The sequence below is a fragment of the Macrobrachium rosenbergii genome, chromosome 14 (assembly GCF_040412425.1).
Source record: "Macrobrachium rosenbergii isolate ZJJX-2024 chromosome 14, ASM4041242v1, whole genome shotgun sequence".
In the NCBI taxonomy this organism is placed as follows: Eukaryota; Metazoa; Arthropoda; class Malacostraca; order Decapoda; family Palaemonidae; genus Macrobrachium; species Macrobrachium rosenbergii.
In genome coordinates, this window is record NC_089754.1 from 43,750,639 (window position 1) to 43,774,556 (window position 23,918).

The following is a 23,918-nucleotide window of genomic DNA, read 5'->3' on the forward strand; positions in this document are numbered from 1 at the left end:
GTGCTTATGTATCTCTCGATATGCTTCAATTTTTTTTCATAATTATATAACTCATGGTTGGGAACTTCTGTTTTTTATCTGTTTATTTGTTCTGTCTATATGTTTTGTTGTTTTCTGAATGCATGGTTCATTGCCATCGAATTTGTAACTTTTGTGGCTTTCTCAATATGTTTCAATTTTTTTCATAATTATATAACTCATGTTTGGGAACTTTTGTTTTTATCTGTTTATTTGTTCTGCTTATGCGTTTCGTTGTTTTCTGATTGGATGGTTCATATCCATCGAATATATAAATTTTGTGGCTTCGTCCAATGATGATACGTTCAAATTACGCCAAAAGTGGTAGCAATGTCTGTAAGTGTGAATGGACTAGTATATAATAAATAAATACCCTTTAAAAACCCATACATAGCTCCATCTTTTGTAATTACACTCATCCAATTAATTAATTTACAGTGGATAATGATGAGAAGTGTGTCACAGACAGGAAGTTACAGAGAATGGCGCAAATGGTCAGAATGACAGGGCGCAGCGCTGATCTTGAACTTGGCCGCTAAATAAAAAGTTCTTATCTTCGCGCAAAAGGATCTTTTCTCCATTTTTCATTTATTTGTTATTCATTCGTTTATTTATTCATTCAGTTATCTATTATTATTATTATTATTATTATTATTATTATTATTATCATTATTATTATTATTATTAATATATTATCTGTATTTTTACTTATTTTTTAACTGAATAAAAAGAAACAAACATAGAAAGGAAAGTATGAAGTCAAATGGAAACAAAAAAAGCGACCCTAAAAAGGCTTGATGGTCAAATGAAAGTCTGAAGTTGAAAAGAACAGAAAAAATGCAGAATTATAGTCGGTAAGCACGAAGAAGACTGGAAAATGCTTGAGAGAGAGAGAGAGAGAGAGAGAGAGAGAGAGAGAGAGAGAGAGAGAGAGAGAGAGAGAGAGAAACGGTTGAAAGAGAGAATGAATACTGGTGAGAAAGTTGTATTAGAGAGTACGTTCATCAGTATGCATGACAAGACCTTATGTTGCCGCGGCCACCTCCGCACCGGTAGCCCCTCCCCTTCATCTCTCTCTCTCTCTCTCTCTCTCTCTCTCTCTCTCTCTCTCTCTCTCTCTCTCTCTCTCACACCCACGTACGCATACACAAACACAAAATACTTTTTCATTGTTTGTTGTTATGAAAGAACAGTTGTACAAACTCCTTTATCCATTGTAATCTCTCTCTTTTCATTAACACCTCCCATTTATACGTGTAAAGAGAGGAAGACCAGTGTGTATGACAAATACACTCACTCACACACACGCACACGCATACACACACACACATATATATGTGTGTGCGTGTGTGTGTGTGTGTGTGCAAAACCAGATTACTTGCTTAATTCAAATGTCAAAGTCCTCATGTAACTTTTTTTCGAGACTCTTCAAATGCTTAGGAAATTTTTCTCCTAAGGAAAGATGCAAGATGTTTTGTTACCCGCAGACATCTCGCGTAAGGTGTTACATCATTTCGCAACGTGACTAGTATAAGGAGTTTGTTTTTACTCATCTTGCGCTTTCAAGCTAACCGCTCAGTAAATGTATACATTCTACTGGCTTTCTTGTTATTGCAAGAATTTATTCTTGCCATTATTGTAACTTTTTTTTTCATCAGCTATACGCCTTTTTCGTTGGAGGGCATTTGTCTTCTTGATGTTAATAAATCTTTTGGGATGAGACTGCTAGCCCTACGCATTTCACCCTGAATACGGCCACCACACTTAAAACTAACTACCAAGCAGAAACTTCATTCCTGATGTCAACAAATGCACATAGTATTCTACGTCAGGTGTCTAAAGTTTTTCGGTTCAGTTGGGAATCGAACATGGGGACATTTGCTGGTGAGACGGGCATCTTAAGGAGAATCCTAACCACTGGACCACGCGTACCCATATATCTATGTATTCGTGTGCAGTTTAAAGAGACATTCTAACATTAGATCACAGTTAGGTACTGTCCTTGACCGAAGTCATTCAAAAACATATTAGTTCAAGGTTACAACCATTTTCTATATGAACAAACGTATTCCCATCCACCTGCGAATTAGCGCCCTTATTTTACGTTTGTGTGTGTGTGTGTGTGTGTGTGTGTGTGTGTGTGTGTGTGTGTGTATGCGTGCGTAAACAGGTCTATCCCCACAACAAGAGAAACCGCAGTATCACTTTACGCTTGAATTCGGTCAAGTCACATCTGTCAAGTTTCCTTGGCTCGACACAGCGGAAATGAAGGCTCTTTATTCCGTCGCGTAGCGGGACATGATGAATGATTTGCGCTGTAATGAACGACTGATGCCGTAATATAATATTCAGCAGAACATTTATTTATCGTCACGGTGATTCGATTTTTCTGGCGTATGAGACTTCTAACTGTTTCGATGCTTTACTGTTTTCCAATTTTTCTTCTTTTCTTTTCGGTTAAATGATCCATTGCATTACTGTTCTTTCATTAACTCATTACCCATTGCATTACTAATCTTTCATTAACTCGTTTCTCATAGTTACTCTTAGCAGCTCTGAGTTTGTATTTTTATTCGATGTTGACTTTCTTTAATAATAATAATAATAATAATAATAATAATAATAATAATAATAATAATGACTTTTCTATATAATTCATCACCACTCATAAACCCATTCAACACTACTGCAAGGAAATGAGCAATACCTTAACTGCTTGAATGTATTATTCCGTGTGATTAGTCTATCTTATTTACTTTTTTTTCCACGCTTTGTTTCTTGGGATGTAATTCTTATGGTATTAGTATTAAAATATTATTTAAAAGTTTTAACTATCTCATGAGATCATTATTTGTATACAGGACGTTCGTGCCGGAATAAGAGAAAATAACTTGAGGATAGCTTGTAATAATTACAATCGCATATCTCGACAACATGATAACTGGCTGAATGATCAACAGCCCCTGTTTTTCACGATGAATGAATAATTACGGATGTTTCCCGTCAGTCCCGGACATGTGTAAAAGTGCGTTGGAATGAGGAAGTTTTGAGCCACAAAAGAATAAACCTTTCTTTGCCAGATTATTTATCAAATTAATATCGTATTTCCAGGAAGTCCCGCTCACTTCCCCTTCGAGAATTAAGTTCCGGATGTTAGTTTTAATTGCTTTCGATACCTGCGGGAATCAGGTGCTTGCTACAACGTATCCCTAAGCTATGCTGTGGATTTGGTCGTTCTCTGCTCTTGATTGTGGAATGGAGGTTTGTATAATTGGGCAAATGGAGGATTGTACAATTGGGCTATCTATGATAGCTGCGGCTCTGTGCTGATCCATTCGTGTTCATAGATCTATTCAGATCAAATTTATGAATATATATATATATATATATATATATATATATATATATATATATATATATATATATATATATATATATATATATATATATATATATATATATATATTCATATATATATATGTATATGTATTCATGTATACACATACACTCCCACACACACATATATATACATGTGTGTGTTTTTTTCTGTACAAGCGTTCATCTACAATTCAGCCATTGAATTATGAAGTAGCAGGGTCGTTTTCTTGTATTTTCGGCTGGAATCACTCCCTAACAATGGTAAAAGTTTAAATTTGATTATATATATATATATATATATATATATATATATATATATATATATATATATATATATATATATATAGATATATATATATATATATACAGAGAGAGAGAGAGAGAGAGAGAGAGAGAGAGAGAGAACGTCATCATGCTTTCTAATATGACTTCCTGACTTCCACGAGAAAATAATCTGTGCAAGTAAAGATCCTGCAAGAGGGAGGATGCTTGCAGCGTGCAGGTATGAGCTAAGTACAGGTGTGACGCCGTCGTAATTGGTACCTGCGGTTATGAGGGCATATGATTGCAATAATTTATCTGCGTGCCATCCAATGGACCCTTCAGTTTTCTCGTTTATCTCCTGTTTGCTCTTTCGTCAATTTCTATTTTTCCTTGAATGTGGACTTGTAAATAGTAAAAAGAGATGAGTGATTGCTTGTGAGTATGAATACTGTGTGTGTGTGTGTACGAGTATGTGCATTTTGTGTATTATCTTCAATCTTCGTTTTTCATACGCGCTTTGTTTCATGGTTCGAATAAATAAGACACAGTTTGTATTTTGCAGATTCAAAGACCGGTACACAACCTTGTTCTTTGCCTTCCAGTGGAGAAACTGTTACGATCTGTAATTATCTGTCCGATATGAAAACGTCATCTGGTGATATTTCCTTTAGAACTGGGTTTATGTTAAATCCTTCAGATATGTTACTTCATCTTATAAGGGCTTTTCACATTAGCGAGAAATATTTCCAAGTAATTGTATACCTTTCAAATATAACGAATGTTATACAGACCGTACAGCATTTTACTTATCAGCATACCTCATTATCAAAATGTGCAGCAAACTTAAAAAATGTCTAGGATTCTGAATTTATAAAAATGTTTTATAATCACTGGTTTAGAACTTGAATTCCATCTTATTCTTTCTTTCACACCTCATTTTCTTTGAAACATTGCTATATTCGTCTTTTAACGGAACTGTAATTTTTTGGCCACAGTGACACACGACTGAGTTTGACACTGTCATTTATTTCATTTTCATTATCTATGTATTTACTGACGACCCACCCACCCACCCACCCCAATCTTCTGACATCACTCCCAACCAACTAGCACTTCCACGCCCTCTTATACCTAGTCGAAACCTACTAGATTATTGCGTACTCTCTCTCTCTCTCTCTCTCTCTCTCTCTCTCTCTCTCTCTCTCTCTCTCTCTCTCTTAAAATAAGTCTCTGGTGAGTGAAAAACTCAAACGCAATAAAAGCACCCTCAGTCTATGGAAATGTAGCTCTCTCTCTCTCTCTCTCTCTCTCTCTCTCTCTCTCTCTCTCTCTCTCTCTCTCTCTCAAAAGAAGTCTGCTGAGTGAAAAACTCGAACGCAATAAAAGCACCCTCAGTCTATGGAAATGTAGCACTCTCTCTCTCTCTCTCTCTCTCTCTCTCTCTCTCTCTCTCTTAGAATAAGTCTCTGGTGAGTGAAAAACTCGAACGCAATAAAAGCACCCTCAGTCTATGGAAATGTAGCACTCTCTCTCTCTCTCTCTCTCTCTCTCTCTCTCTCTCCCCGGCAACTCCAGCTCACCACCCAGCGAGCAACCCCTCCTCCTCCTCTCCCCAAAGAAACCCCCATCCTGCTCTCGCCCATCTCTTGACTCTTTATATTTTCTCCTTTTTGCGTCGCTCTCTCTTTCGTAGCTCTCGAGGTAATTTCCGATGCCCAGACGTCTCTCATTAGTTCTGTTATCAGCTTCATCTCTTTATTGGTATCTTTAAGGCAAAAAGAAAGACAACGGGTGTTTATCATTGGGAAATTACTATTAACCTTGGCGAGAGTACTACTCTCTTTTAGCTTTCCAATTCACTTGTATGAACGATATATATATATATATATATATATATATATATATATATATATATATATATATATATATATATATATATATATATATATATATATAATTTATATATGATTTATATATAATATACAGTGTCCTCTCTCTCTATATATATACATACATATATATAGCTCTCTCTCTCTCTCTCTCTCTCTCTCTCTCTCTCTCTCTCTCTCTCTATATATATATATATATATATATATATATATATATATATATATAGAGAGAGAGAGAGAGAGAGAGAGAGAGAGAGAGAGAGAGTATGGTCTGAGTGTGTATCTGTTTATAAGATACAACTTTCCAGCTGCACGTGTATTTATAATTCTCAAATTAATAATTTTGTGTCTTCTACCAAACTCAGCTCCTTTCCAGCGATATCATTTGCTGTTATCCTATTGAACAATCTCAAATTTCACTGTAATAACAACTTAATTTTGGCCTTCGTAATTGCAATTCTTTCTCTCTCAGTCTCTCTTCCTCCGTCGTATTGTGTAATCATTTGTGACATTTTCAGTCACTAATTTAACATTGGGTTTTTGCCCTCTGTACCACATTTATATCTTTGTACAAATTTATTTCTATTACTGTATGCCATGCTTTTCCACTTTCCTTTTGATCTTTTGAACCCATTTTTGTAATATCTACTTGAAATAAGTATTCTAAAAGACAAATAAAATATATCTTTTATGCGTGTCATTACTTTAATTATTTCTTCAACCCTGACTCATCTTATGACACTCACATTCGCTTCTGATTGATGAAGAAGTAACTACCGTAAAGACTTCAATACAGTTTTGTTTTTGGCTTGAGAAAATTGATCTGACTTTGAGAGATTACTGTAACACTGGCTTCAAATTTTTGTCATATCTTGTTTCCCTCCCTCTGTTTATTAGTTATTTAACTCTGGACGTTTTCATTTTTTTCTAATTCTGTATCAAAAAGCATATCTGAGTTTGACACGTGTGTCTGGATGATCTCTCTCTATCTGTCTCAAAGTTTCTCTCAAACGCTGTGTTTAAACAGTTTTTTGCTCAGGGAATTTGAGGACTCTCTCTCTCTCTCTCTCTCTCTCTCTCTCTCTCTCTCTCTCTCTCTCTCTCTCTCTCTCTCTCTCTCTCTCATGTTAAAGTTGTGCCTTTAAAATTACACATTAGAAGTTCCTTTTGTAATTTTCACTGTATCCAAAATTCTGCAGTTTATAATCTTTCTCTTCTATTTGGTTTCTCGTGTTTGACGTATTTTTGTTCCTGTAAACACTTTTTGAAATTCCCCTCTCTCTCTCTCTCTCTCTCTCTCTCTCTCTCTCTCTCTCTCTCTCTCTCTCTCTCCATTGTTTTTCCTTTATTCCTACCTTTATCTGGCCCCTCCATCATTCGCCTTCTGTATAGAAAGTCCAGTTGAAAAGTCTCACCACACCCTTAATATTCCTCTCGGGTCACTCTTGTGTGAAAACATTAATTATCTCAAGATATTTCGTGGAGCGAATGAATGGACTCCTGATTTCCCTTTTTACTCGCTTCTGCTGCTTTCCTAATCTCTCTCTCTCTCTCTCTCTCTCTCTCTCTCTCTCTCTCTCTCTCTCTCTCTCTCTCTCTCTCTTTCAACATAATCTAACGATGTGAATGAGAATGTTTACAATTTAATAATTAGAAGTTAACAATGGTCAAGTCGGTTTGTCAGAACTTGTTTATTTCTTCGGCTGGAACTTTGACGGATTCAAAAGGTCTTTCATTAACAAAATATATTTGTTTACTTATTTACGTGCCTTTATCTTTCCATCTAAATTCATTCCTGCTCTCTGCTGACGTCTCCTGAATTTCACGCGTATCGGTTCTATTTTCTGTTCCCTCATATTTATTTATACATCAACTTTTCCTGCGACTTTTCTCTCTTTGCAGGCGCTGATTTCCCGTAGGAGCGCTTTTGGGTTTGTAGTCTGTTGACTCTGTCCATAAGGGTTTCCAGCTGAAGATTTACAGAAAGAAAGAAAGAAACGACACCAGTGATGATTAGAACAAATAGCGTTATTAGCGTGCAAATTGAAATGAAGTGGGCAGGTTTTTCACATCTTCGGCACTTAAAAACGGAGCGCGTGAATGAGTCTAAGCACGTTAAGAACGCCGCAACACAACAAAGAATATTGCTGCGGTTTTCCATTTCAGATCATAACCGCGATAGCGCTCGAGGGGAAAAATTAGAAATAAAAAATAAAAAAAAAAATTTTCAAATCGAGAAGCTTGAAGCTTTCCGCCGCTGGCTGTAGATTATCAATCGGCTTTCACTGTGAACTTGAACTAGTCCTTGAAAGTCTTCCTCCATCATTTTGATAGCTTTCTTTTCTCGTTCTGTGGAACGTCAAGCTCGTGTTTTCGCTCTTCCTTCTCCTCCCGAGAAGCGAAACTGAAGATACGAACCGTTTATCGATATCGTTTGTCACTTTCCTCGTATAGGTGCAGAGTGATTTTGGGGGTTAAAGAGTCGGAAAATGTTGCTTGCGGGCGGATTGTTATGATTGACTTTCTCTTCGTACGCACAGTAAGGAAACAATGAATTTCACCCCAATCGAAAATTGGTATCGTTTTCACAAGATATATTTTTCTCCTTTGTAACGATCATTAAAACATATAACACACGGTTTTGCCGTTTTGGAAGCTAAAGTTTATTTGAAATTCTTCGCTGTGCGATGGCCTTTTTTTTTTTTTTTTTTTGAAGATCTCCGAGAATGGTGAAATCGTCTAGAATATGTATTAATGCAGCCAGTAGGCTAACTGAAGTTCAATATGTGCAGTTACTTCATTAGATATATATATATATATATATATATATATATATATATATATATATATATATATATATATGTGTGTGTGTGTGTGTGTGTGTGTGTGTGTGTGTGCGTGCCAATGTGTAGGTGTGTACATTGAGGTTTGAACCTTGCTAACTACTGAGAGACCTAAGATCAATCTCATGAAAATTAACTGCTTGTGCTTCCTTTCTACAAAGAAAAAAAATGTTCCTGTATTAAGCTGTGTTTAGAGGGTACTACAGTGCAACTGTGGTGGTTCATAGCCAGATGGCGGGTAGCACCCTCAATCCAGAAAGCCTAAATGAGAACCGGAAAGTTAACGCCCTATGGAAAGACCCACTCTAATAGGGAAAAGTCATGTATTTAAAGTGGGAGGTTTCTGCACCGGACTCATTCATGAACAGAGTATAAAATTTAAAAATAAATTAGGCGTTTATATATATATATATATATATATATATATATATATATATATATATATATATATATATATATATATATATATATATATACATATATATACATACAAACAAAGGAAATCTCTTGACCAAGACGCACAATGATTAAACAAAATGGAATATGGTAATGGGTAAATACTTACAATAGTTTTTAATGAAACAGTTTAGTTACCGTATTAAAAGTAGTACGTATTTAAAAATATTACGTTTTCTATAACAAGCGTCTGTTTCTTCTCAGAGCACCCTGCCGGACAAAAAGTATTCAAGTAACACTGAAGTATAATACTCCGCTATACTTGTTGTGTCGAAAGCTATCATTTTATCATTAATAATAATAATAATAATAATAATAATAATAATAATAATAATAATAATAATAATAATAATAATAATAATAATAATAATAATAATAATAATAATAATAATGAAGGACACGGAGCTGTTATTTCTTCCCAGGTTATATTTGAGCAGATCTGTTGAGAAAGAGCTATTTTGTCTTTCTCGTTAAATACAACTAAAGAAAATAAGCTAGGTTTATTGGCAGATGTAAACGGCAGGTGGGGATGTCCACTCTCTATAACTATTCAGTCCTTTCCACACTAACTTTCCCAGAGCATGGTCACCACAAATTGGTGTTACAGCTTGTCTCTGAAAACGGCTTTGGGCCTGTTTATAACCCGTCGAGTCCCTGCAGACGCAGGAAAAACCCAAGATTGATATATGGACCTTGGAAAACCCCATAGCATTCCTGTTGACGTCAACAACGAATTAGGTTCCCTGTGGGTAATGAAATATTAGCACCACTTGGAGCCTCCCCGTCACGTGAATGAACGTCAAGCGCTTAGTACTGAACATCCGCTTGTTAATTTTTTGCGATGTTCGCTTATATATATATATATATATATATATATATATATATATATATATATATATATATATATATATATATGTGTGTGTGTGTGTGTGTGTGTGTGTGTGTGTGTGTGTGTGTGTGTGTGTGTGTGTGTGTGTGTGTGTGTGTGCGCGCGCGCGCCCGGGTCGTAAGAGTGTCATCTCTTCCTGCATTAATTGAATTATACATAATTGTCCACTTTTGGCGTCTGTGACCAGTGTTTATACGATGTCAGTTTATAACAAACAATACATAAATAACAATATGTGTAAGTTCCCACCGTCCAACTTTGGGCTGAAAAAATATTCGTCTACATATTTATCTACATAAAATTGCAAATTTCACATAGTAATCATGCAACTAATAATTTTCCGCCCTAGAATCTCGCGTATGATTATATAGTTATTTCATTCAGACACCTTCAAAACGCTTGTAAGGATTTAGTTGCTTACAGTAGGGTTTTCAAAACTGCTTGACATACTTCCATATTTATTATTCAATAACTATAGGCATGTTATCTTACTTTGTAGTTACTATGCATACTTCAGAAAGTCTTTTTAATATCCCCCATGTCCAAAACTTCATACAGTTTTCAACTTTACTCCTTTTTAGGTGCTGATATCCACGCGACTGCAAAAGAAAAAAAAAAAAAAAAAAAAAAACAAAGAAAGCCGCGCATATGAAACAGGGAAACTGTAGAGAGGCTTCCGAAAGATTTCTAATTGTTGAAGGCACTGAAATTCCAGACTCGAAAGCTAACATCACACATCCGCTTCCGAGGAACATATATCAAGCCGACCACTTTTACTTGCGAGTGGCCAAGCGCTGAGAATAGCACGGACGGCCCTAAATCGCCGTAGATTATACAGATTACCCGCGTAGGCTTGTTTAGACTACTCGAGCCGAGGCGCGAGTAAATAGTGTGTCGGGGGTGGATTGGGATGTTGGTATGGGGGGAGGACTACGGGTGTGGATGGAGGGAGGGGATTTTGGTGGGAGGGAGAAAGAGGGAGAAGGTTGTAAAGCCGACTTTTCACATGGAGAAGGATCTTTACCTTTACTCACTCCTACTAGTAGATGGGACGTATCAAGTGCTTTGCATTGGGCATTTGTTTAGAAAAAAAAAGAAAGGATAAAGACAGGTCATAGATCTGTGAAAGCCACAACTGTAAAGTTCGTTTTTCATATTTGCGTCAGTTTTTATAACATGAGTGTCCTCAAAGCCCTTTAAATTAGAATGATTGCTGTTAGTCTATCTGAAATTTCAACAGTATTATCTATGTCAATTTTATCGACGATGTTATTCCACAGAATATTTCCCATTACACTCAAAATATACCTCGACTTCTATTGGGTTGTCTCTCAAGTCATTTCTCCCAAAATATCTTGTAACTTGTACCTCAAGATACACTTGAGATGATCTTTGTGTATTTCTCTCATGACTTCTTAACATTATTGCATTTTAAGAGCTGCCATTCTATGGATTTTACTTCAAATATCTAAGAAGACGTACATACTTTATGATTTATCTATCATATTTGAAATGATTCATTTCAAGATGATGTATCTCAGGCACATCCAGCATCATAACCTTTTCCCTGAGGCACCTAAAAGGCTTCAATTCAAGACAGATTGCCTAACATGAATCAGCCAACCTCAGTATCGCTTCCCAGACATGTTTCGGATTTCATTCCTTGTTCGAGCGAAGACTTTCTTCGAAAAACATTGCCATGATAAACTCGAAAGACGAGTACCATACGAGTTACCTACCAGAAGAGAAATCGCCATACAAATCACACGGGGAATAGAAAATAACCTATATTTCTCTTCTATATAGAACAAGGGCAGTGTAATTTGATAACACTGACGAGGAAGGAAAGGTGACGCTCTTTTCAGACTGGTATAGTCACAGAGAGAAGGAACGGGTTTCGTAAAAGAGAGGTCGTGAGAGGCAAAAGAAGATGAACAGACAGTATGATGTAAAAATGAGATAGAACACAATTACAAATACAAAGATGAGAAAGCCAGAATCATAAAGGAAAGGCAGGAGTATAAACATACGTTAAGATGTAAAAATGAGATAGAACTCAGAATTACAAATACTAAGAGAGAAAGCCAGAATCATAAAGGAAAGACGGGAGCGACCTTGCAAAAAAACTGAGAGTTCAGGTTCAAGCGGGTAAATAAACGGGATTATGTGATATCGAAAGAAAGTTTAAGAAGTCAGGATGCACAGGACAGAGGAAGGTGGAGAAGGCTGATAGGAAACAGCGACCCCATATGGAAATGGGCGAAGAAGAAGAAGAAGAAGAAGAAGAAGAAGAAGAAGAAGAAGAAGAAGAAGAAGAAGAAGAAGAAGAAGAAGAAGAAGAAGAAGAAAAGTTATCATGATAAAATTCAGCCTGAATCAGAAAAGCAAAATTACAAATTGGATCCTATTTATAGAAAACTAACAAAAAAAAACCAAAGAGACGGAAAATTCAAATCGACAAAAAAAAAAAAAAAAAAAACAAGACAAGAGAGAGAGAGAGAGAGAGAGAGAGAAATGCAAAATAGCTCAAAAACATGTTGCTGACCAAATCCGTACGCTACCCTAGTGCCCCCTACCCTGCCCTGCCCTGATACGCCGGTATTTTACCAGATCTTCCACTTTCTCCGTAGAGATTTAAGTGTCTTATTAATCTTCTCTCGGCGAGGAAAAAAAAGTTGTTCAGCGATGGCCATTTATATAACAATTTTGTTCCTGCTCGTTTCTTGACTCTTTGAATTCGCTTGCTAAGTGAATCATGATTATCTATTCCCTTCCCTTGGTTGAATATACCAATATCTATCTATTAGAGTTCAGTAATGATGGGAAAAATTGAATTGATCATTCACAGGCTATAACGATTGTAAGGAGTAGAGGCGGCGCCAGTTGGAAATAAGCACCCGAGAGAGAGAGAGAGAGAGAGAGAGAGAGAGAGAGAGAGAGAGAGAGAGAGAGAGAGAGAGAGAGAAATTTTATTTTAGCTCCTTTTGCCATTTGATCGAGTACAACCGAGAGATTACAATTAAATATATTTAGCAATAATGAAGTATCTATACATATTTAGGAAGCACAGAAGTTGATAATTACTTGCCGTTACCAGAAATGTGAATTATACATTATATGCAGAACCTGTTATTAGGAATATAACACTCAAGTGTTTTCATTATACACTACATGCATTATAACTTTGTACATATGTATATCTACGCTACATATACGCATACTTTTGTATGCACTACGCATACATATTTATTTTATGCATGTGTGATAATATTGCAGAGCGGACGTATACTTTAGCAGTTTTCTCGATAAGGGGGTATTAGATACGCCCACCTTCTCACCTTACCTAGGGCTAATGCTAATGGCACCTGTATCATGTCCTCATGCTGATGTTAGGTCATTGATAGCTATTTTAATCTCGTTTTCTTATTTCTTTCAACTTGCTGACTTCATTCTACGAAGTCCTTTTATTTTTTTTTTTATACGAGACCTCTAAATTCATACTTATCGAATCTGGATTAAATGAAATATCGTAATATCAGCGTTTCTCCAACTGCGTATTCTCAATATACAGTACAAATATACCTACCTATCTATCTACCTATCTATAATTATAATTATACATATATATACATACATATACATATATATATATACGTGTTCTATCTGTTAGTTTGTGTGAATAACTACAGCACCTCTCTCTCTCTCTCTCTCTCTCTCTCTCTCTCTCTCTCTAAATAAATAAATAAATAAATAAATAAATAAATAAATAAATAAATAAAATAAATAAATAAACATTATATATATACAATAAATTATATATATATATATATATATATATATATATATATATATATATATATATATATATAGATAGATAGATAGATAGATACATATACGGTGTATGTATATATACGTGTGTGTTGAATGTTTTCTTTCATTTCCTCATCGCCACAACATTTCGTGGTTTAAACACTAGTAATCTGAGACCAGAAATGCTTCACGTTTTAGTCAGGGTGACCGTATGGCACTGTGGTTCCAAGCGGTGTCATTTGTGAGAGATCCAGTGTCATTTGACCCTTGGCATTCGGAACAGAATCGACGTTTCCTCTTCGGATAATAACATTTGAGTTTACTTTATCAGTGACTGCGAGACAACGCTGGAAAACGTGTTTTAAAATAAGTTTAAAACAAGCACATTCGTAGATATCAGCGTCAGAGTGAAATACAGGAAATGTATCCCTTGAAAATGGGCTGGGCTTAGAATTCGCGTGCGTTTGGTGAAGTATCTTGTGAAGTTTATTTCATTAGAAGGCTGTGATGGGGAGGTCCTCTTCAACTGACGGGAACTTACTATGCGTTTTGTGCTTAATTCTGACAAGCAGCATTTGTGTTGTCATCATGTACGCTCTTGTGATGGTTATTATTTACTTTTACTGCGGGTGATTCCTTTCCACTGATAGATTTTTGGCGACTGTGCACCGCTTCAAGGTTACAAATTCGAAATTTGTGTCATCCGTCATCATGACCAGATGTTATCTTGAATTTATAAACATGGCAAAAGGAATTCTGATGGTGACACTGTGTTTAAAGTTTAGTTTGTGATAATAGATATGGTTCTGATGGCCCAAATTTACAACTGGATAATTAGGACCATTACACATGGTATAAGAGTAGCGGGTAATGAACTGAAGACAACGTTAAATTTTAAGAAACAGAAGGTGGTATTAAAATGGCAGTGAACACATGGACGTATTTCAGTTTAAAATATTGACCCAGCGTCACGTAACGAAATTCATCTGTGGTGGACATATCGTCATCAACCAACAGCAAGTATATTGTTTAAGGAACTGAAGCAACTTGTGATCCGTTTTTAATCTCTAAGACAGTTTGTTTTGACAGTCAATTAACTGTCGATGAAAGACCGCAGGAAGCACTAACACATTCCTGCTAGAATTTTATATAAGTTCTTCTTTTGCGGTACACAGAGGAATCCACGCTGCCACCATGTTCGGGAGGCACATGGCCGCTTTCTCTCCTCGAAGGAAGAGGCTGGGTGCCTCCAAATTCTTCGCCAAAATATCTTCCTCCCTCTCAGACATTCCGGGAGACGTCTTTCGAAGCACGCTGGAGGCCGAGGAGGTCACCGGAGACGGTAAAAAAGACGATTTTTACGAGTTCACGGCTAACTGCTTGCTGGAGGGATACGGCGAAAGTATAGCAGAAGAAGACGAAGGAGAAAATGAGGGAGAAACACCGGAAGGGGAATCCGCAAAACGCCATTTACAGACAGAATCGAGCCCAAATGATAAACCGAGATCGGGTTTTACAGACAAGATCGTTTTAACAGATGCACTGAATACAAATGACGAAGCTGCTTGGAATAAAGATAATATAAGCTTAGGAAATGAAAATAAACCAAGTGGCCGCAGAACAGTTACAACAAATCATTCAGTATCACCTTGCGGTACACCACTATCAAACACTGCACCGACCAGTCAGAGGAAAATGGTGTCACCAGGTATCCTTCTTTTTCTTTTATTATTTTTTCTCCTGCTCTACCTGTACCTCATCAAATTACACCTTCCTCCGGTTACCCGTATCGGTTCCAAAAAAACTTGCGTAACGTAACATCAAGTATTGCTTGAAGGAAACAATGACTACTGTACATCTTAAAGTACGATCATAAGCGTAATAATATTACTTTTTACCGCAAGTAAATATATCTGTTTGTCGGTATGTTCGTTAAAATAATTTCTACTGTACAATTTCGAAATACAAAAATGAGATATCGTAGGAATCGTTACCCGGGAAGGATCACACTGATTTCGATTTGCATTACCCGGGAGCCAAAAGTGCACTGAACTTGATAATTTCCACTTTCAAATTGGTATTTTATATATATATATATATATATATATATATATATATATATATATATATATGTGTGTGTGTGTGTTTGTGTGTTGGAGTGTATATATATCCATATATAAAAACAAACAAAAGCCGTAAGGGAAAATGAAAACGGCCTTTATTAGTTACACTTCTTCATAGATATCCCATGAAGCTGTGTAACATATAGCACGAAAGCGCTGCGCAGTCTTTGTTTTTATTTTTCCTTGAGGCCTTTGTCAACGTCTGTCTACCGCAAGTAGCAGCGACCTTTCCTCATATGCGTGCGTGTGAGCGCGCGCGCGCAGATCATCCATATCAAACTGAACCTTACTTTTGTTTTTCAACAGTTCGCGATCGCTCCCGTGTGGGTCTAAGGTCTTCCCTGCCCTTCTCCACCATGGGCCTGCCATCTGGGGCATCATCTTCCGGTGTATCTTCTGGGTGAGTTTGGTTACCTTCTGGTTGATCACAAAAAACGGTGACCCGCTGTCTTCACTACTTCTTTAGTTCTAAGAGGCATTAGGTGTCACTAATATTACTACTATCATTGTTCAGTAGAGTATTGCTGTTCATGGTTGGGGCGTCAATTACGCCATCTAACACGTTCTACCTTGTGCCAAGACCCTCATTTATTCGTCATTCATGTCCCTAATATACATTTAATCCACAAAGTTTTAATTTTCTTTTTATTATTGTGCTATCCAGCTGATGATTAAATCGCTAACATGATTATTCGAGACACAGTAATGAAGACGAATATGTTTCATTATCAGTAGTATTCTGTGCTCTACCTTTGTAATGTAGGCACCACGTAGATCATTATCATGTCATCACTTCACTCAGTATCTGAGGTAATAACTTAATCTAAAGACTCAATGTCTTGTCTAGGAAGTTAACTGAAGCCTGCCCCCTTCTTCATCTCAATACCAACCCCAAGGGTAAACTGCTGCCTAAAAATTTCTGTTGTTATTTATTCGTCCTCCTTTTTCACAGGTCTTCAGACACACAGAGCCAGGGCAGCGGTGGTGACTCAAAGAGCGACTCCCCGACACCCGAAGGGTCGAGAAAGAACGGCGAGGCGTCGTCCAGCTCTTCGTCATCATCATCTTCAGGAGTAGTTTCTGGCGTCAGCCTCCGGTGCGCAAAGGGACATGAATTGCCTGTAACGGCAGGTGAGTTAATTCCCTCAGTCAAAGTTTAGCGTGAACGCTCAAGAAAAACGTTTCCTTTTCTCCCCTTAAAGCAATCATATGGTCTGGGAATGCTATGATCGAAGAGCATAATATTCTCGTTATGTTATCCTCCTTCTACAATTTATTTACTTATTTTGTTATGTTTTCCTCGTTTTGCGTTCACCTGAACTATCTAAAGGTCAGATTTGGCTAACATCTTAGGCTACTACCCAAACTATATAATTTTTGCATTGAATGAGGTTATTTGACCAAATGAGTTTATTTCCAAATAATTAAACTTATAGTTCTCTGAAAATACACCACGAGTAATCCTAGAACAAAACGTCCACCAGGTTATTCAGTTTGCTACCTATTTCTCACCCTCTTCAAGGCCACCAAAACTGTCTGTGACTGCATTCGTTTATTATGCATTGAAAAATGTTTTTTTTTCTTGTCCCCGAAATACATTTGGGATCTAAACATATTTTCCCTTCCTAGGTGCCAGAGAATCGGCTGCCCTCCGACAGGAGGTCGAGACCCTCAGAGCAGAGATCACAAAAGCTCGCCAGACCATCCTGCACATGCAGGAAAGGGAGAAGAAACTGAAGGACAGGTAATGATCTGAATTTTCCTAAGAATTTGATCCCTTATTACAGGAATTTTATCGCATATTACTTTTATCCGCAACTGTTTTGTAGAAGATAAGGTAATTGTTCATAGTCTACGTTTTACACACCGTGTGTGTGACTGGATTGCCTTTCAGCTTAGGTAATGTAGCGTCAGTTCCATAGACTGCGTGATGTTCAAAACAGATTATTTTCATTTATTCTACAGAAGGTTTTGATAAAAACACAACTTATATATATATATATATATATATATATATATATATATATATATATATATATATATATATATATATATATATATATATATATATATATATATATATATATATATATATATATATATATATATATATATATATATATATATATATATATAAAGTGCTCGTGGTCTAATAACACTATACAGTGCCTTTTTCCTAACACCAATAGTTTTTGGTGATTTTCTGGATTCTACTGACATCTTAATCTGTTTGTAAATGTTCATATCTTTTATCTTGTCCTTCTCCTTGGTAGGCTGGGTGACAGAGCTTCTCGTGGCGTAGAAAGGGGCACTGGAAGAATCGAGAACCTCAACTTAGGAGAACGTCGTCCTTCTGCTCTGGTGAGGCGATATGGCAACCTGTACGCCCAGGCCAGAGTCGACACCTTGGACTCTCTGGATGCTCTTCCAGACCTCAAGAATGCTGAAGAGCTCAAATCTAAGCTCCTGTTTAGTGTAGTTGTGGTTGGTATTCTTCCCTTTTCTTTTTTTTATTTCGAAGAAATTCTTGATTCTGTCATCCATCCGTTGCAGACAGCAATTTCATTTCAGTAGACAGCTATATAGAAATCTTGTAAAATTTTAGTTTCTTTTAATGTGCTTGCCGGTGGTTAGAGCATTCGTGTTTAACAATGTTTGATGTCACATTCATAAAGTCAATCATATCTTTGGATAACAGCTTTAAGTCAGACAATGAATTTACATCCTATCACAGATCTTATTTCGCTTAATGTTCTGTTATTATTTCAATATCATCTTTTGAAAGGAGGCTGAAAGTTTACGTGCATACAAATTACCATAGATACGTAACCAGTTTAAATATACATATATATATATATATATATATATATATATATATATATATATATATATATATATATATATATATATATATATATATATATATATATATATATATATATATATATAATTACACCCAAAGAGATTTATAATTGATAATTGCTTCTGCTCCGGCTAGGAGTAGCACTTGCAAATTACACTTACGAAGGCATAATTATTTAATTGACATCAAACGATATCTGTGGGTTAACGTTCGTTAATATAAAAAAAGGACACGCGTTTTTAAGCGATGAAGATTCTTATACACACACACACATATATATGTGTGTATATGTCGGTGTGTATGTGTGTGTGTGACATCAGAAGTCACAGGAATGTAATAAGAGATGAAGTAACCAATCGCTTTTATTTCAAAATATTTTTCGACCTCGAAAATGTGTTGGAATAAAACGTAAACGCTTATTCCCTTCATACTTTATTTCATTCCTTTGGCTTTCGATACACTCTTCGTCACAGAAGCGCGCACACTCACTCACTCACTCACACATACATAAACACACACATATATATTATATATACATATGTATATAAATACAGTATACGTATATATACTGTATGTTGTATGTATATAATTTTTGCATGAATATGACTTGCATCAGTTTCTTGGGAAAGGTTAAAGGTTATACTTGTAGTCACCCTTTCTTCGAATACTGAAGTAAAGAAATCATGAACGAAACTCTCTGAAAACGACGGTGAGTGAAAAGTAGGGTTATTTGATTTCGCCAAATAACGAGTATAACTCCTTTCCAGCTGGCTTTCCGATCTGCTGCATCGTCAGCAGCTGCGCTTAAAGAAGAAGTACGGCGTGTCATGCAGATGCCTCCACCTCCTTGCCATGGAGACGGGCACGATCATCAAGCAGCGTTCGATACCCAGTCACATGCCCTAGAGTTGGCTATTTCATCTTACGTCACTGCTACTATTGATAAGCATGATTTGACCAAGAACGTTGATGTAAGTAGATTTTAGATTTGATTTATACTTAATGACGTTGAATACATTCATGTTACATACGATCAATTTACGTACTTTCATTTCATTAGTAGTAAAGTTTAATGTACAGCTGTCTACAGTACAACCACTGAGGAACTAGGGTCTGACGCTATGTTCATATTTGCCTGATTTTTATATTTACCCTTCTTCAGGAGGTGTGCCAGCAAATATGGGCCACACTTTACGACTACCCAACGCTGAAGACTTGCGAGGGGCTTCTCCAGTACATAAAGGACTGCGTCCGCCTCGCTTGGGGCCTAAGCAATCAGACACCGCCTTACGTCATTGACTACGAAACCCGAACCTTCAAGAAGGAATGCCACGTCCGCTTCCACACAGCGGATCCAGACAATGACGTCATCAAAACTTACTTGTGGCCAGCGTTGCTAGAAGGGCCTGGTGGTGCATGCGTTCAGAAGGGCGTTGTGGTCACTTAAAGGAGGCAAGCTGGAGAGGGCGTCTCTTCTGCGGTGGAAGAGTTCCTAATCTCTGGGTTGGATTCGGTCTTAATTGGTGAGTATGAATGAAAATATAGTTATTATTTGTCATTCATTACCATCATATCTGAAACTTTCGCAGTAGAAGAAACAGCACCCTAGTTATTTTTTCTGGATAAACATGAGTTATTTTCTTTCATATCTTCAATTTTATTATGACTACTCAACCACAAAGGGACTGATTGCATGAACTAAAAGTGTTTTTTTTTTTTTGTATAACCTACTCTTTCCAATAAGGACTATACATTTTTACTATGAAGCCAGATGCTTAACATTATTTCTGAATTTTTAAAGCAGTCACTTGTTCTTCGATGCTTAATTAGAAATTAAAGTCTTTGAAAGTGCGCTTGGTTAATCACTCCTCAAGTTTTTACTGATACAAATTAAAGAAGCCTGAAAGAATACTGGTGCGAGTCCTGCGTTTACATCCGATTTTATAACTTTATGAATCTTCCTTTTGAAAATCATTTTTTGAAACTTAAAAAGCCTCTGAACAGAACAATGGATTTTCAAACTGATAATGACCAACAACACAACAGTAATTTTACCATAACAATGTGAATGAAAGAATTATAACTATCTATGTTCTAATAGATTTGTACAAAAAAAGAGAGCCATTAGCTATTGTTAAAATGTCGTAAGTAGCGCATTTACCTAATGTTTCTTTAGCAACATTTCGTAAAACCAACCCACATCATTGACGTTGTTAACGCAACTGCTAATTTCAACTTTCTTCCAGATCCTGAATCGCTGGCCCCCACCGACCAACTGTACATATATCCCGCTGTATATAGTATCATGTTTTTGTATGATAACGTGTGATAGCTTTTCTGAGCAAGCTATCTTCGATGTCCAGTGGAATAATCCAACTATTTTTATGTATGAATAAATTATTAAATTAATAATACATTAAATTGATTTTATCGTATTTAGACCACATAATTAAGAGCCGTCAAAGGCCACCGGAAGAAGTTTCCTTTGAGATTAAATTTTTTTTTTTTTTTCGGAAAAACTTTCATTGTCATTTAATTCTTAATATCCATTTTTGTTCATACTGTATTTCAGAAACACTTCATGAAATTCCAGGATCATGATAAAATTATTTTCCTTGTTTTATCAGTTAGCACCCTTTTATTACATAGTATTTTTTTATTTCATAGTTTTAGACAAACATTCAAACAAGGCTCAAAGCATTTTCATGCTTTATAACATGAAACTCATTTCGGATTTCTGTGGACTAAATATATTGGTCTTAGTACAAAGCAACCAAATTTAAATTGAAGTAACTCGTTTAAGGATGAACTAAAAGGACTTCTGATGTACATAGTAATGAACCCTGTACAGGTATCATTATACAGATGTTAGGGTTAGGCGATTCTTTGTATAATAACTATGACTCTTTGTGTATAGTAAGGTTTTGAGTTCTCTTTTATTATATGTGTATAGTAAGGTTCTTCGTATATTTTCTCATTTTGTATTAGTACTGTGCAAATGGACTGGGTAATAAAATATAAATAATTTTAACGAGTAAAGTTATGGAAAATCTCAAACCCATGTGAATACCCATTTCAAGTATTACAGACATTTACCCAAAATAATTCCATTATAATATTCTCTCTCTGGGAGTCTTCCATTTATCGATTTTCCTCATAGTGCCCATAGTACCCTTCCAATATTTGCACCTGGTTCACAGAAGCGTTTTCCAGTGTATTCTGCGTGAATATACCCCATTTAAGCGCTGCCAACACGGAAGATATTCAGCCTGTACCTTTTGATGGCACCTGATCCACGGTGTCCCTTCAAATTCTCTGTGACCTTACCGTGGACGGTTTTCTAAAATGCCAAAACTGTTTCTAGTATTATCTCTTGTCCTTTGTGTTTTGTATTACTTCTAGTTTTATTTATTCAGGCAACTCACTCTCTATCGTTATGTGGACTGGTCCGTCTGTTCTTGGCATTGAAGCGTAATCAAAATCTTTCATTCTCTAGGTGGAGATGTAAGAATAGAGCTGTCATTCGTGAACTATTCTTATAAATTCAGCCTTTACTGTAATAAAGAATTGTTATCCTGTCAAAGGGTTGGGAGACTAGATCTATTTCGACAAGCCTTCCAGCTCAGAAAATTCACGCAGACAAGGTGGATTCTTGACCACCATTAGAGAGAACGTGTTGCTTATCATTATTTCAGTTTTATGACCTTCATCCATTTCTCATTATTTAAAATCCCATCCTCATAGCTTTAACGTTACCTTGAGGTCTTCTCTTCTTCAAGCACTGCAATCAATTGAATTGTACCAATTCATTTTTATTGTTCTGCAGGGCTTGTCCATGATATTCATCTAGGTGTTATTTGGTTAAATTTTTGTTCTAATGTTTATGTAAAAATCTGTTTTATGACTCTTCATTATGCTTACAGATACTCAATAATGACACCGTGAGTTGGTATATCATACGTAACAAAACACTACCAGTATATAAAGAGATTTTCACTTGTTTCCATTTCATGAATTGTTGTTTTTTATAATGTTTTGAGATATATGTCACTTGTCGACGTGTCTTAGGAGAGACTCACTTGTGTCTTTCCTCATCAGTACTTAAAATACTCTTTATAATAATCCTTTACCTGTACATATTTATATTTTTATATAATTTTATGTCGTGGAAATATTGTACATCTATACTTAAGCATCTATTTTTAAGACTTCATGCCCAATTATGAAAGTATTATTTGTCTTTAAAATATCTGTTTATTTTATATTAGTTTTAACTCGGAAGCCTGACATGGACTGGAATTTGTAGATTGGTGCTGGAGATTCGTTCTTTGAAATAAGAAGACTGATGATGAAATTTCCTGCTGCTTATAAATGATAACAAACAAATCTAGCGCTTTGTTATTCAATCCGAGACACAGGCCACGCCCACAGGTTGACATAGATGCCATTTACCTATGGATAGAATGCTTTTTACCCATGTTAACGATTTCTTTTTGGTAACAATTAGCACCTACATCATTCCTGTATGGCGTTCTTTGTGTCTTGGCATGAAATAAAAGCCACTAATATTATTTCACCAGTAAACAGGATTTTCCTCCCAATGGCTATGAATGTTACATGATTTTGATGAAACATTTTAAATACTTTAATAAAAAGGGAAATAATCAAAGCACGGTTGCTGTAATAAATATTTTCGTATTTTCATATTTCACTGTTCAAGCCTACCTACCTAACAGTGTTTCAAAAGCCACAGATAAACATTTCCAGCAAAATAGGTTATTGTATCCGATGTCCCTTCCCTTTTGGCTTTCTTATTAAAGGAAAATTGTGCCCTTAGTTGTAAGACGAGTGCCATGCTGTAATATGGTGTAACCATGAAGAATTCTAATGTAAATTATATATAGCAATAAAGGTGATTAACAATGATTAATGTTGTTGTTGTTGTTTACCCTTTAAAACTTTCTTATTTTGATTATCATGCTTTTGCTTAACTTGATAAGCTTGACCTTTTGGGCCAAGTCACAAGGTGTATAATTCAACTCTCGTGACATGGTATGAATCCACTCCGTGCATCACATTACTGCTTTCACATCATCAAAAGGATAAACTGCAGTATTATTACCGTCACGGGAAATAATGCTGTTTGCATTCTATGAACAGAATTCTGTGAAACTTAAAAGTTCACGAAATGAGACATTTGTCGAAATAAAAGGCCGATTAATAAGTTTTGATGTCTGCTCGATTTTTAATAAAATCAGTAATGAATATTTCATTACTTTTGCTAATAAACTTACGTTCATGCTGAATACCTAAAAAAACAATAACGTGCTAAGCATGGTGTCATATGCTTAGTCACAGTCATCAAGGAAAGGAGTGTAATACAAT

At 36.0% G+C, this 23,918-nt stretch overlaps 2 protein-coding genes across 2 annotated transcripts in view; one reads left to right on the top strand and one right to left on the bottom strand.

Moving 5' to 3' along the window:
* The window catches only part of LOC136846041 (uncharacterized), a 268,588-nt gene extending 245,129 nt beyond the window's left edge, over window positions 1-23,459 (top strand). Inside the window, exons 3-9 of the mRNA XM_067116697.1 lie at window positions 15,977-16,070; window positions 16,623-16,801; window positions 17,300-17,414; window positions 17,944-18,154; window positions 19,301-19,504; window positions 19,696-20,056; window positions 20,780-23,459. Coding sequence (XP_066972798.1) covers window positions 15,977-16,070; window positions 16,623-16,801; window positions 17,300-17,414; window positions 17,944-18,154; window positions 19,301-19,504; window positions 19,696-19,980 — 1,088 coding nt within the window. The 3' untranslated portion in view covers window positions 19,981-20,056; window positions 20,780-23,459. The remainder of the gene's footprint in view (window positions 1-15,976; window positions 16,071-16,622; window positions 16,802-17,299; window positions 17,415-17,943; window positions 18,155-19,300; window positions 19,505-19,695; window positions 20,057-20,779) is intronic.
* Window positions 1-23,918, bottom strand: part of LOC136846042 (glutamate-gated chloride channel alpha-like) — a 52,769-nt gene that overhangs the window by 9,804 nt on the left and 19,047 nt on the right. The window lies entirely within an intron of this gene.